A 15,274-nucleotide genomic window follows, 5' to 3' on the forward strand; every position below is an offset into this window, starting at 1 on the left:
TTTGATGATGCTAAGGTTTCTACCAAAGTCAATAAAGTTCTTCCTGAGAAATAATGGCTTCAGCCAGGCGCCGTGTTTCACGCCTATAATCCTAGCACTTTGGGAGGCCGAGGCGGGTGGATCACGCGGTCAGGAGTACAAGACCAGCCTGGCCAAGAAGGTGAAACCCCGTCTCTACTAAAAATACAAAAAATTAGCCGGGTGCAGTGGCAGGCGCCTGTAATCCCAGCTACTCAGGAGGCTGAGGCAGGAGAATCGCTTGAACTCAGAGGGTGGAGGTTGCAGTGAGCTGAGATCGTGCCACTGTACTCCAGCCTGACGACAGAGTGAGACTCCGTCTCAAAAAAAAAAAAAAAAAAAAAAAAAAAAAAAAAAAAAAAAAGAAGAGAAATAATTGGCTTCATTCTTCAGCATACTGGTAAATTTGTAAATATATGTTTTTCAAAATCCCATCCTTATCAAACACTTACTTCAAGTTTTTCTGGAAGGCACATGAAAGCATTCCTATTTGTAAGCTGCAGCTAATACCAACCTTGAAAATTCGCAATCTATGGCAAACCATGACTGACACCAAAATTATCTATCTCAGTAAGAACAAATTTTCCAAATTCTAACTTAGGGACTCTTCATTTACACAACATACATTTATTTAACACATACCACATGCTATTCAAAATAAGATGTTGCTCATTTTGTACAAACTGATTTTTTAGAGTATGAAAAACTCCTGCATAAATTAGGAAATCAATATTTAACTGGGTCTCATCTCCTGATCCACGTAAGGCACAGTGTCTAAACTGTAAAATAGGGAGAAGTGTGAAGCCCCTTAAAGCATTCTCTCACTAGCCTGCAGACGTTTACAAAGACCAACCAAGAAGAAGAAGAAAGAGGAGGTGAAAGACAAGAAGGTAAAGAAAGAGGAGGAAGAAATAATTTTAAAAAAGAAAAAAGAAAAACACACACACTCATAGAATAGGAAGGGAGAAGAAGAAGGAAGAAGGAGGAACCGAACACTTAAAGCTCATGTGTGGATGAGAACAAGACTGACTAAAAAAAAAAAGAAAAAAGAAAAAAGAAAAAAAAACACAAGTTTCCCTTTAAAGACCTAAGACCCAGATCAAGGGTGGAGCCAGAAACTCGGAAAGTGCTTCAGACTCTTTGAGGTAGCTCTTTCTAGTTCAGCCAGAAGGATACTGACATGACCAGCCTAGTATCTTCTCTTGATAATTTGCTCTCTGATTTCCCTGAGCCTCACCTGCCACCACCCTTTTACCTACAGCGTATTCCTGACCATATCTGATGATCCTAGATCATTCCTCAGGTAACTGCTTGCCTCGCTCCCTCTCCAGCCTACTTTAGATTAATACCACCAAGCTATGTGTAACCTCAACTGCCACTTAAGCCTGCTGAGGAGTCACAGCTGAGTTCCTCAACAGACCACTAACAGGATATCCCAAAGGCATTAAAAATCCACTAGGGAAATCAAAGAAATCTGCAGAACCAGGTTCTGTCAAGTGGCAGCTCTTGCTGTAGCATCGTGCTGTTTAATCCAAAGAAAGAAAAACCACATAGAGAAAAAAGCTTGAGCTATGACCAAATTGTTTGTGCCAGCAAATTGTGTGTACCAGCCTGACCCCCAACATCCTAACCTCATCCTAACCTTGAAGTGCCTAGGTTCAAATCCCCTAACCTCACTAGTGGAGGAAATGAAGGCAATTCCTCTGAAACAAATCTACTTAAAAGGCAAATTGAAAAAAAAAAAAAAACAGAACAGAAATTGACCAACTAGAGGTAAAAGCTAGAGACATGGGGCAGTGTGAAGCAGAATAAGTGGTCTCACAAAACTCAACCAGGAGTTCTGCCTCAGCTAGAAAATTTTAAAATCACTTGCAAAATGTGAGCTCTCAAGGCCTATCTGCAGAAAAGCACTATCGATTTCTCATCTTCAAAGAGTTATCTAACAATCTTTACTTGAGACAAAAAAACACAACAAAAGGGCAATTATTGCTAAGTGCTAAAATCCCCTAGTACAAAATTAAATTTTAAAAAGGAGAAGAAAAATGTTCATTTAACCTTGCTGACACGATTCTGAAAATCTCTTCAACGCAAGTAACAAGCATATTTAGGGGTAGGGGAGAATGATTTATGTTCTTTATTCCTTCCCTTTCCAGTTAGAACTGCTGATATTTCTGGATCATGGTACAACATTTTCAATTTTATTTTCAAAATCAAGTTACAGAGAACAGTCCGTCCTGGGGGAAACAAAACAAACTTCTATTTTAAAAGGAACTCTAACGATAAAATCAAAAGTAAGGGATAGCCAGAAGTCTAAAATCATTTTTATATAAAATATTTCTATTTTAAAAAATACAGCATGTTGTACTCTATTTTAATTATATGTAAAATAACTGCAAGTTAGCTAGGGAGGAGACCTGGGCAAGACCAAGAAATAATGTTAGGTATGTTCCAACACGGAGATAAATGGGAAACCACATGTCAAATAAGTAGTAAAGATTATAAAAGATTATTTTATGTTGATGTCTAACATTTTGAGAATCCTATTCCCACTTCTACCACTTATTACCTGTATAACCTTAGGCAGGTTAATTAACTTCAGTTTCCTCATCTTCAAATGGGTATAACAGTATCTACCTCATAATAAGAGATAATGCATGTAAATCACTCAATACAATGCCTGGTACATGACAAAAAAAGTTATATATTATTTATATTTTGTATATATTATATATTTATACTTATATATTATAAATGTTTATATTTATGTAAGTTAATAAATACTAATCCTCATTTTCTCAACTATTTCCCCCAATGTTTGCTTGCAAGTACTTTTATTATCAAAGTAAACACATTCAACTACATGTTCTCAGAAGCTATCATTTTTTGTTATTATTGATTACATATCTCTTTTACCTGAATGATATCACGTTTGGGACTCTGGTACTGCTAGTTCTATGAAGGCATAAAAGATATTTTGTATCTTTTCTTTTGGAGAAAAATATATGAATATGGATCCCTGTTTAGCAATTAATGTTTCTACCTATGAAACTTTGACCACAAAAAAGCATATACAATTTTGGTGTTGATTGCTGAATACTAATATGTGACTTACAATGAATAAGTGTAACAGACAGTGTACGTATCTACAAACAAATAGGACACGCATCCTTCAAGAGGTGTTTTTCACCATTTAAATGTCAGATATTCTCACAAATTCCATTTTCATTTTCAAGATAATAAAAATGAAACATTCCTGTTGTGCTCTGCAAGCTTCTTCACTATTTTCTAACTTTAAAATGTATATATTTTTCAGGCACTAAAAGTCATATATAGTTCCAATGGGGTAAATGTAAGAAATCTGACTCCAGCGACATTGAATGGCATCTAAAGAATCGTTGGCAGCCCCCTTCCATAAGACCAGTCTAGAGTAGTAGTTAAGCACATAGGCAGTGCGGTGGAGCTGAAGTGCCTAGGTTCAAATCCCCTATCAGCTTTGTGACTTTACAGATAAGTATTACCTGTCACACATGATTTTTGTGAGGACGCAATGAATTAACGTGCATCAAGTATTCAGAAGACCATTTGGCACATAAAAGGTAGCCATGTAAGTTACCATATATTTAACTATTTTAGTATATAACATATATAGTGACACTATTAAAAGTATTTTTCTCTTTTTATCATTTCCTTTTCCTTCTACCTTCTCACCATTCCCCTCAAGGACTCTACCTTTTCTTCTGCTCCATCCCCCAGCCCCACTTTTATGAACATCTATCTTCTTTCCCTTTGGGGCTTATCCATGCTACTTAATGATAAATATGGCCCTATCTAATTAGCCCCACTGGAGTTAGGGAATACTACTGACCTTACAGATTCCTGTTCTCAGTGTGTTGTGAGAAAAAAGCAGGCCTCTCTCCAAGTTCTTCTAAGGGACTCTATGTGTTAAAAATGACAGGAGAACTCTTGGCATTCTTTGCAATATGAGAAAGCAAATAAAAATAGGAACATTTTTTATCAACCTATAAGCTCTTAGAGTCATTCATAGTTAGTTTCCTATGTGTAGCTGTACAGAAGTGATTCCTTCTGTGCACCATAACCTCATTAGGTAGAATTTTAAAGATACCAAAAATACATATATATACAAATTGGGATTTCATAGTGTAAAAACAAGACTAAGGGAAACTCCTACAATTCTGAATTTTACTTTTTTTTACAATTTAATTGGAAAAGAAGATGGTTGGTAGGAGAATAAAAATTCATTGTGAAATGCCTCCTATTTATAGCAGTAGAACAAAGTTCTGATTGGTGGCAAAACTTTATCAATATTGAGCCACTTACTTTAACAAATGCACAGTATTAAAAAAAAAAAGATGTTTGTGCTACCCTTGCAAAATACTTCCAAAGTTGTAATTCCTAGGAGCCATTTTCCGCCAGGGAAGCAGTACTGCAGACAATTTACCATCAAGCTGACTCAGTGCTCGTCAATGAAACAGCACAATGCAAAGTACAGCTCATCCATGCACAGGCATATGTATAAGTACATCTATAAAAATGGAGCACACCTACTGCTTGCCATCTTGCTGCCATTTGGCATTTTTCCCATTTGTTATTGGTTATCAAAACTATGACAAACTGTAGATCTATGTCCTTGGCACTTTGCTACTTGGGAAGCTATAACACTTCCTAGGGAAAGAGCCAGAGGAAAAAAAGTAGCCCATCTATTCATTGACAACAAAGGCTTCCAACAAAAAGAAATTTTGCTCCTTGTAGAAATATATAATCACTGGGTAAAAAACAAAGTATTAAAAATGCATGGGGTGAAAACACAACAAAATAAACCACAAAATAACAACCTTGATATAAATCTGTGATGCTTAGTTGACAAAAAAGAATCATTAAGGTGCTTATTCAAAAAATAGCAATTATGTGTATCAAACAATGAGTAGTATCAAACCATCAGTAAGACTCAGTAGGTGATACCTTGCCTACGCAGAAGTCCAGGTAAAAGTATAAGTTTTATCCTTTCACCTGCAAACATACAATTCTTTCAGCACAAATAATTTCAAGACAGAAGAAAGGCTCTCAATATTTTGAATATTCTAGGCCTGAATGCTATTTTCCAGGAATGAAATTACTTTAGACTAGGTAAACAACTTTGAAGATAGCAAGGCTACCCACAATCAAATATAATTACTTTGACTACCATTTCTAGGACTTTGTGGCATAATAAGCTTTCAGTAGTGGGCTGATCCTCCCACTTGTGATAAAAATAAAGTATATGCATTCAAGTAACCATACAGTAAAGAAATCATTTACAATACGTACTTATATCAACAGAATTACTATTTAAAACCAATCAAATTGTCAGCATTTAAACAGAACTACAATGAAAATTTCTTCTAAAATTTTTCTGTCCCAATTTAGGGATGAAAATTGAAACAAGGACACATTAAGAGTAAAATTAAGGTGGTTTATATCACTGTAGTTCTTGGAAGCTTTCTGAAACACTAAGTAATACATTGCTGATTTCCATACTCTTTTTAACCTTTTAAAAAACTGACATATAATAACTGTACATATTTATTGGGTACATAGTGATGTTTTGATGCATACAATGCATACTGATCAGATCAGGGTAATCAGCATATCCATCTTGGTGAATGGCTTTTTTTTTTTTTTGAGATGAAGACTTGGTCTGTCGCCCAGGCTGGAGTGCAGTGGCACCATCTCTGCTCACTGCAACCTCCGCCTCCCAGGTTCAAGCGATTCTCATGCCTCAGCCTCAGGACTGCAGGTGCCCACCACCACACCGGGCTAATTTTTGTACCCTTAGTAGAGGCAGGGTTTCACCATATCGACCAGGGTGGTCTCGAATCCTGACATCAAATGATCCACCTATCTCGGCCTCCCAAAGTGCTGGGATTACAGGCATGGGCCACCGTGCCCAGCCAATGGCTTGCTCTTACCAAGTGAAAAGTAATTCCTGAATTAGGTTAGATAACCTATAAAGTCTCTTCTGTCTCTAGGACTATTTGATTCCACTTAGTTAAATATAAATTTGAGTAATTTATAACATACTTCTGGGACTATGTTAAACTCAGGTAATTAAGGCACCATTTTGCATTCAAGTGATGTCATAAAATATCTAAATAGTACTCAAGCAGCCTGAGGGAGTTAATGTTATTTAACAAAGACTCATATAGTGCTTACTCTATGCCCAGCATTGTTGTAAGTGCATTATAAATTTTAACTCATTTATAGCTATTTTCAGTATATTTACTAAGGTCTTATGAATCTTAAGATTATGTGAACATTTACTAGTGAACTAAAGTACACAGCTACAGTCACATGCTCTTTGAAATTAAAATTATTCATTCTAACAATTAGGATTATCTGACAATAACATGAATCTGGTCAGTTAACTCGCCTAACTGAAATCCTTTGACTGCCTTCAAGACAAATTCCAAATTCCTCAGTAAGTCATGAAAGTGCCACAGCATCTAGTCTTTGCTTTCCTGTTTTATCTTATCTGTCCCTGAAATCTTTACTATTTGCAATTAACAAAAACATATCCTAATTCCCATGTACCTATGTACTTACTGCCTCTTTGGTTGGATATGCTCGCCCTTCCTTTTAATGAAGCAATTCCAAACTCACCCTTGAAACACGGCTTCCCCAGAGAGCCCACCCTGACTGCTCCCCTGGGTTAAGTACTAGCCTTCTCTGCCTCCACCGGCCTCTGTGATCACCTCCAGAAAATCACAAGGCAAAGTATAACTGTTTATTCACCCACTCATTTTCCACATCTTTAAGAATTCCTTAAAGGAAAACTGTGTCTTTTATCTCTAAATGCCCATGGTCTTGCATAAAAATTGGTACAGAGTAGGAGCACAAGTAAATAAATGCCTTTTAGGCTGGCCGTGGTGGCTCACGCCTGTAATCCCAGCACTTTGGGATGCCAAGGCGGGCGGATCACAAGGTCAGGAGATTGAGACCATCCTGGCTAACATGGTGAAACCCTGTCTCTACTAAAAATATAAAAAATTAGCCAGGTGTGGTGGCACACGCCTGTAGTCCCAGCTACTCGGGAGGCTGAGGCAGGAGAATCGCTTGAACCAGGGACGTGGACCTTGCAATGAGTCGAGATTGTGCCACTATCCTCCAGCCTGGGCAAGAGAGTGAGACTCCATCTCAAAAGAAAAAAGATAAAAATAAAAATAAATAAATGGCTTTTAAAGAAACAAATCAACAAATGTATATAAGCTTTTTGAGTTCACAGAAAATCACCCTGATTTTATTTATGAAGTAGAAAGGAAGTTGATAAAAATATCTATGGGTGGCCAGGCATGGTGGCTCATGTCTGTAATCCCAGCACTTCGGGTGGCCGAGGTGGGAGGATCACCCGAGGTCAGGAGTTCTAGACCAGCCTGGCCAAAATGGTGAAACCCCGTCTCTACTAAGAATACAAAAATTAGCTGGGCATGGTGGCGGGCGCCTGTAATCCCAGTTATTCAGGAGGCTGAGACAGGAGTATTGCTTGAACCTAGGAGGTGGAGGTTGCAATGAGCTGAGATCACGCCATTGCACTCCACGCTGGGTGACAGAGCAAGACACCATCTCAAAAAAAAAAAAAAAAAAATCTATGGGTATCTAAAATTAAAATGCCATAAATTAGATTATTTAAGTATTATACAAATAACAAGGGCCATAAAAAATCAACTTATGTTTTTCGATCCAATGATTACTCTTAGGGAAACTAGAAATGCCAGTAGTGCAAGAAAACTCCTCTGTTTCCTAACTGTAGGAAAAGTTGGCCTAAGATAAATAGGTCTTTAAAATTTTGTCAGATTTGGTCCTAGTTATCAATGATTTCCACCTGTAGTTTAAGCAGCATGGTAAACTGCAGTGGCTCCCAAGTGATACAGACATCAACATGTACTATGTGTACCATACTATGTGCCAGGCACTGGGATAACGTTTTGTAATAATTACTATAAGATGGTATCATTGCTTTCATTTCTGACTTGAATAAATAATCTATTCATACTGTTAAACCTAAATCTTACCAATTCATTCATACTTCACCAAAAACCAGTCATTCTTCTCTATTGTGACGTTTATCGCTATAGGGAGTAGAAGCTCTATGAGCCCAAAATAGCTTTCCACCCCAAGTCAAGAGTCCTGTGAATCAAAAAACTGCACAAGTGGTGCTCCATAAATGGGGAGAAAAGGAGGACTGACCTCCTCCACTTTTCAAAAGTGGTGGTCTTTCACCAACACAGAAAAGGCAAGAGGTACCCGAAGACATTTCCAGCATGAGTCAGAGATTCTGTGAGTTTCCAGGTTCAATCCTATTATTTTCTTTTTCTGTATCTCTACTTCCCTCAGTCTCTCTTCCTCTCCTAGAAAGTCTTTGTGAATTGTTTTGAAGCACTGGCTACAACAGCAAAATCTTGACTCTGAGAAACTCTACAAGATGAAAGACTCTATGTCTTCACTGAAAAAATCGCAAGGGTAAAAAAAGAGAAAATGAGGGGAAAGAACCATACATTAAAAGAGCTTTTAGAAAACAAAAAAACAGGCTAGGCCCCACAACTCACACCTGTAATCCCAGCCTTTTGGGAGGGCGAGGCCAACAGATGGTTTGAGCCCAGGAGTTCAAGGCCAGCCTGCGCAACATGGTGAAATCTCATCTTTACAAAAACAAACTTTTAATTAGCCAGATAAGGCGGCACATGCCTGTAATCCAAGCTTCTCAGGAAGCTGAGGTGGAAGGATCACTGGGGCCCAAGAGGTCAAGGCTGCTGTGAGCCATAATAGTGCCACTGCACTCCTGTCTGGGTGACAGAGAGAGACCCTGTCACAAAAAATAAATAAATAAACTAATTGCAATCTACAGACATTATCTGGGTCCTAGTCCAGACAAACTTACTTAAATATATACTCTAAATATATACTCTCTCTCTCTCTATATATATATATATACACACACACACACATATAAACATTCACACACATACATATACATATATACATACATATTTACGAGAACTGGAAATTTGAAAAACAGGATATTTGATAGTAGTAAGAAATTACTGCTAATTTTTGAAAATACAATAACATGGTTGCATTTTTAAAAGAATCCTTACCGTTTAGTGGTACATTCCTATAATTTTTATGAATGAAATGATATGATTTGCTTCAATACAATACAGAGAGGGAAAGAAAATAGAAAAAAAATAGGTAGGGTATAGACAAAACAAGATTGGCCATGAGTTGCTAATTCTCGGAGCTGGGGGTTCATTAACTTATCCTACTCTTTTGCGTTTGAAATTTTTTATAATAGAAGGTTGCAAATAGGTGTGAAAATATTCTTCCACAGAAATAATCTTAATGAATTGAAAAATACGATGACATAGGGAAACTATGGCCCCTGCTTCTTCAGTTTTACCACTGAAACAAGTCAAAATGGAAAAGGAAAATAGGCATTTACCAAACATTAATTCACATAAAAGAATCCTTCATTAAAAGCTTAACATATCGGGATTTTCTACTAAAATAATCTTTGATGGATATTATGTAGTCCTTTAAGCTAATTTCCCACCTTCTATTAACAAAATGTTAACAGTACCAACTATTTGGCTACAAATACAGATTTAAGTAATATTTTCTATTTTTACATATTTCACACATACAGATAAGTTAGCATAATTATCACATCATTAAGATATATCTTAAAGCACTGATGAATGTATTTATACATGTGAAAAGGTTTGGCTTCCCGTTGCTTCGGTCAAGTTTACAAAAATTTTCAAGTACATGAACAAGTCCTACCTTAATATGTACTTACAGGTGGGTGAACTGCCTGATCAGCTGATGTGTAGAAATAAAAAAATACACAGCCCCAGAAGTATTTACTTAAATTTGTTAATAAATTCACAGTAATTTTCAGGCATATCGTGAATGCGTGATCTTGATTTAAATACAGATACAGTGATAAAAACTAGATTTTTTAAAACATAATTTATAAATGCTCAACAAACAGCACAGCCCTAATTAAACCAAGAGAACTGCTACCAATAAAGAAAGTGCGAGGAGGACACCTTTTCTAGAAGGTAGGGGTGAATGGGCATATATCGCTGGTGTCCACAAACTGTGTGCGAATAGAACCTTAAAGTTCAGCTTGTTTTTACAGTTTGGGTTTCTTAAGAACGTCTAGCCTTGTTTTTTTCCAATTTTTTCTTAGTGTCAACCTTGGGTTAAATCACTTATGAAGTCTCTTTGAGGAGTAAAACAACAACAATGATGATTCCAACCCTGCCCAAATACTACCTCCCTTCTCCCTATGCATGCCTGGCTTTTGCTTGACAGATGTCAGAGGGCTCTCCGCCTGTTCTCTCAGGTCACCGCACTGCTGAAGGCACCCCGCACCAACTCCCCTCGGGCAAAGCCCTCGGCCTGTGGTTATTTTGGTTCTTTTTTGTACCCTTTTCCCCTTCTTTTTTGCACAGGGAGCGCCATGCATGACTCGCATCGGGACTGAGCTCATTTCACCCAAGAAGACATGGGATCTCCAGGGCAACCGAGCGCAATCGTGGGGTCTCGGGTGGGCCGGGAGGCACGGAGGACCACCTCCCGGACAGAGCCTCTCACCTGCCGGCCACCGGGGTCGCCCCGCACCCGCGTGTCGAGCGCGTCGTGCCGACTTTCGTCTTCGCCGCCCAAGCGGTAGATGAGGCGCAGCGGCACCATGCTCTGGCGCTCCAGGAAGCGGTTTTCCTTCCTCTTCTCTAGCTCCATCAGTGAGGCGTCTCCTCCAGGCAGGAACGGGAAAAGGAGGGAGTGGAGAGAAAAGGCGAAAATAATGACCCTGACCCGCACTCCTCCATCCTGCGGTCCTATGTCTCCCCTACGAAAATCCCCACCGCCCCCTCCCTCTCGGAACCCAACTGGGAAGGACGCAGAGACACCAGCCGGAGAGCCTTGGACCAGCTCATCTGACAGCATCCAGGAGCGGGGCCCAGAAGCAGGGCACCCCTTTCCCATTCTCCCCATTCCTCTTCAGAAGGAGAAAAATAGGCTTTGACCGAAGGCTTCTAGTGCATCTGCGCGCCTCCACACATATATTTTTGCTCCACTTCTCACCACCCTCCTGAATTTAAAAAAAAAAAAAGAAAAAAAATCTCCCCGCGCACTCGGGAAATGGGGATGCCCCCTTTTCAACACGCCTGAGGGCTCCAAAGATTCCCGGGAAATGGTATGGCCCGAAGGCACAGAGGACGGCTAACTTACCTGCCTGGCCGCAGCGCGCCGGGGGGCAGGTCCCCAGGACGCAGAGCAGCAAGAAGGGCACGGACACAGCCACTACCGCCTGCATGGTGCTGCCGTCAGCCCGTCTCGCCCGAGACGCTCAGCTCCTCATGCCGGGGCCGCCGAGTCCGTTTCCCTCGCTCCGCGCCCCCGGGGTTCCCGCGGGCACCTCCTCCCAGCCCCGGCCGGTGCTGCGGCGGCCGTGGCGCTGCAACCTCCACCGCGGCTCAGTGCTGCATTGTGCTCCGCGGGCGCTTCCGCTGGCGGGGGGAGCGAGCGAGTGCTGCATTGGGCGGTTGGCTGTAGCTAAGTGGTTTCTAGCGCCTCCCACCTCATCCCCTGGCAAAGGCTCGGGCGGGCGACAAGCGCTCGGCAGGGAGCGAGCGCCCGGTGCACTCGCCCCCCGCGCGCAGGCAGGGGCGCGCGCAGGAGAGTCAGCTGGGAAATGTAGTTCTCTCTCCGTGTCCCGCTTGTCTCCACGGCTGCACGGACTGTCGAGACCTCGTGACTGTGAAGTCCTCTATATCCCGCAGACTGGAGGGGCCGGAGGGAAGGGCAAAAGAAAGATCAGCACTGGACGGCCTCCTGGCATCCGAGATGCACCAACTGGGCCGTTACAGCAGCCGGTATTCATCTACATCGTCCTTAAAGAGCTGTTCTGTTTCCCACAGATTAGTAGTTACTTAAGTTATCGGGAGAACCATACCCTCACGAATACAGTGCAAGTGAATTATTCAACAAATACAGATTGAGGATATACTGGGTACCCAGCGGTTGACAACCTGAAGGACACGGGGATCAGAGGCACCTGTTCTTGGGTAAAGTTGAGCAGACAGACCACTTTTTTTACAATACAGTGTGAAAAGTGTCATGGTTATACCTAGAGGACCATTAATTCAGTCCAGAGAGTCAAAGAGGACCTCCCAGGGAAAGTCTCTGCAGGTAACTGAGGGATGATTTAGCTTAACTCTCCGGGATATTTTTGTTCTTTATTGCCAGACAGCCTCAAAACGCTACCAGATATGGGGAACTCAGTTTTCTCAAGTTGCTTATTCCATTTTCCTCTGATTCAAAATGATAGAAATTGTTGAGTATGAAACAATAATAAAATAGTTATCTACATAAAGTAATACTAGTGTTTTTTAGTTTTTCAAAGTTCACATGTATTATCTGATCCTTTGGTCAAGAATTTGATTATAACTATTACTCTGATTTTATATGTATGTATGTATGTATGTATGTATGTATGTATGTATGTATGTATTTTTGAGATAGGGTCTTGCTCTGTTGCCCCAGCTGGAGTGCAAGTGATGAGAACACGGCTCACTGCAGCTCAAGCTCCTGGGCTCAAGCCATCCTCCTGCCTCAGCCTCCCAAATAGCTGGGACCACAGACACGTGCCACCACACCTGGCTATTTTTTGTTATTATTATTACTTTTTGTAGAGACAAGAGTCTCTCCATGATGGTCAGGATGCTCTTGAACTCTTGGGCTCCACCTTGGCCTCACAAAGTGCTGGGATTACAGATGTGAGCCACTGCACATGCCTACTCCCATTTTAGAAAGGAAAAAAATTAAGATTTAGAGGTGTGCCTTTCAAATATTGTAGCCAGTAGTTACTTGAGGCTATTTTTTTTTATTTTTTTCTGAGTGTTTATTTATTTTTGTATTTCAATCGCTTTTGGAGAACAGGTTGTGTTTGTTTACATGAATAAGTTCTTTAGTGGTGATTTCTGAGATTTTGGTGTACCCATCACCCGAGCAGTGTACACTGTACCCAATGTGTTGTCTGTTATCCCTTACCATCCCCCACCCTTTCCCCTGAGTCCCCAAGTCCAATGTATCATCATTCTTATGCCTTTGCGTCCTCATACTTATCTCCCACATATGAGTGAGAACATGCAACGTTTGGTTTTTCCTTCTTGAGTTACTTTACTTAGAACAATAGTCCCCAATTCCATCCAGGCTGCTGCGAATGCCATTATTTGGTTCCTTTTTATGCCTGAATAGTATTCCATGGTATATATATGCCACATTTTCTTTATCCACTCATTGATTGATGGGCATTTTGACTGGTGCCATATTTTTGCAATTGTAAATTGTGCTGCTATAAACATGCATGTGCAAGTTTCTTTTTTGTATAATGACTTATTTTCCTCTGGGTAGATACCTAGTAATGGGATTGCTGGATCAAACAGTAGATCTCCTTCTAGTTCTTTAAGGAATCTCCATATTGTTTTCCATAGTCGTTGTACTAGTTTACATTCCCACAAACAGTGTAAAAGTGTTCCCTTTTCATTGCATCCATGCCAACATCTATTTTTTTTAATTTTTTTATTATGGCCATTCTTGCAGGAGTAAGGTGGTATTGCATTGTGGTTTTGATTTGTATTTCCCTGATAATTAGTGATGTTGAGCATTTTTCCATATGTTTGTTGGCCATTTGTATATCTTCTTTTGAGAATTGTCTATTCATGTCCTTTTTTTAATGGGATTGTTTGTTGTTTTTTTTTCTTGCTGATTTGTTTGAGTTCTTTGTAGATTCTGGATATTAGTCCTTTGTCAGATGCATACTTTACGAAAATTTTCTCCCACTCTGTGGGTTGTCTGTTTACTCTGCTGATTATCTCTTTTGCTGTGCTGAAGCTTTTTCGTTTAATTAGGTCCCATCTCTTTATCTTTCTTTTGTTGCATTTGCTTTTGGGTTCTTGCTCATGAAGTCTTTGCCTAAGCCAATGTCTGGAAGGTTTTTCTGATGTTATCTTCCAGAATCTTTATGGTTTCAGGTCTTAGATTTAAGTCTTGATCCATCTTGAGTTGATTTTTGTATAAGATGAGAGATGAAGATCCAGTTTCATTCTTCTATATGTGGGTTGCCAATTATTCCAGCAACATTCGTTGAATAGGATGTGCTTTCCCCACTTTGTGTTTTTGTTTGCTTTATGAAAGATCAGTTGGCTGTATTTGGCTTTCTTTCTGGGTTTTCTATTCTGTTCCATTGGACTATGTGCCTATTTTTATACCAGTACCATGCTACTTTGGTGACTATGGCCTTATAGTATAGTTTGGAGTCGGATAATGTGATGCCTCCAGTTTGTTCTTTTTGCTTCGTCTTGCTTCGGCTATGTGGGTTTTGGCTCCATATGAATTTTAAGATTGTTTTTTCTAGCTCTGTGAAGGATAATGGTGGTATTTTGATGGGAATTGCATTGAATCTGTAAATTGTTTTTGGTGGTTTGTTCATTTTCACAATATTGCTCGTACCCATCCATGAGCAAGGGATGTGTTTTGTGTGTGTGTGTGTCGCTTATGATTTCTTTCAGCAGTGTTTTGTAGTTTTCCTTGTAGAGGTCTTTCACATCCTTGGTTAGGTCTATTCCTAAGTATTTAATTTTTTTGCAGGTGTTGTAAAGGGAACTGAGTTCTTGATTTGATTCTCAGCTTGGTCATTGTTGGTGTACAGTAGAGCTACTGATTTGTGTACATTAATTTTGTATCCTGAAACCCTGCTGAATTCATTTACCAGCTCTAGGAGCTTTTTGGATGAATCTTTAGGGATTTCTAGATATACGATCATATCATCAAAAACAGTGACAATGTGACTTCCTCTTTACTGATTTGGGTGCTCTTTATTTCTCTCTCTTGTCTGATTGCTCTGGCTAGGACTTCCAGTACTATGTTGAGTACAAGTGGTGAAAGTGAGCATCCTTGTCTTGTTCCAGTTCTCACTGGGAATGCTTTCAACTTTTCCCTGTTCAGTATAATGTTGACTGTCAGTTTGTCATAGATGGCTTTTATTACCTTAAGGTATGTCCCTTCTATGCCAATTTTGCTGACGATTTTGATGCTGGTTTTGTCAAATGCTTTTTCTGCATCTATTGAGATGACCATGTGATTTTTGTTTTTAGTTTTGTTTGTGTGGTGTACTACATTTATTGATTTATGT

The 15,274-nt window shown here is 39.8% G+C and overlaps 2 protein-coding genes across 17 annotated transcripts in view; one reads left to right on the forward strand and one right to left on the reverse strand.

The window, feature by feature from the left end:
- The window catches only part of ADAM22 (ADAM metallopeptidase domain 22), a 258,810-nt gene extending 247,143 nt beyond the window's left edge, over positions 1-11,667 (reverse strand). For 6 of the 16 annotated variants that reach the window (XM_032761156.2, XM_032761154.2, XM_058425045.1 and 3 more), the window contains exons 1-2: positions 11,311-11,666; positions 10,672-10,832 (exon numbers count right to left, since the gene is read on the reverse strand). In XM_032761156.2, coding sequence (XP_032617047.1) covers positions 10,672-10,832; positions 11,311-11,395 — 246 coding nt within the window. In that variant the 5' untranslated portion in view covers positions 11,396-11,666. Of the gene's footprint in view, positions 1-10,671; positions 11,074-11,310 lie in introns of those variants that run through there. The other 10 variants (XM_032761140.2, XM_032761137.2, XM_058424997.1 and 7 more) reach the window with 6 other exon arrangements.
- Positions 11,668-11,800: 133 nt separating this feature from the next.
- The window catches only part of SLC25A40 (solute carrier family 25 member 40), a 129,992-nt gene continuing 126,518 nt past the window's right edge, over positions 11,801-15,274 (forward strand). Inside the window, exon 1 of the mRNA XM_058425105.1 lies at positions 11,801-12,270. The gene's annotated coding sequence lies outside the window, so the exon portion shown is untranslated. The remainder of the gene's footprint in view (positions 12,271-15,274) is intronic.

This window comes from Hylobates moloch, unplaced genomic scaffold (assembly GCF_009828535.3).
Source record: "Hylobates moloch isolate HMO894 unplaced genomic scaffold, HMol_V3 SCAFFOLD_1, whole genome shotgun sequence".
NCBI lineage: Eukaryota > Metazoa > Chordata > Mammalia > Primates > Hylobatidae > Hylobates > Hylobates moloch.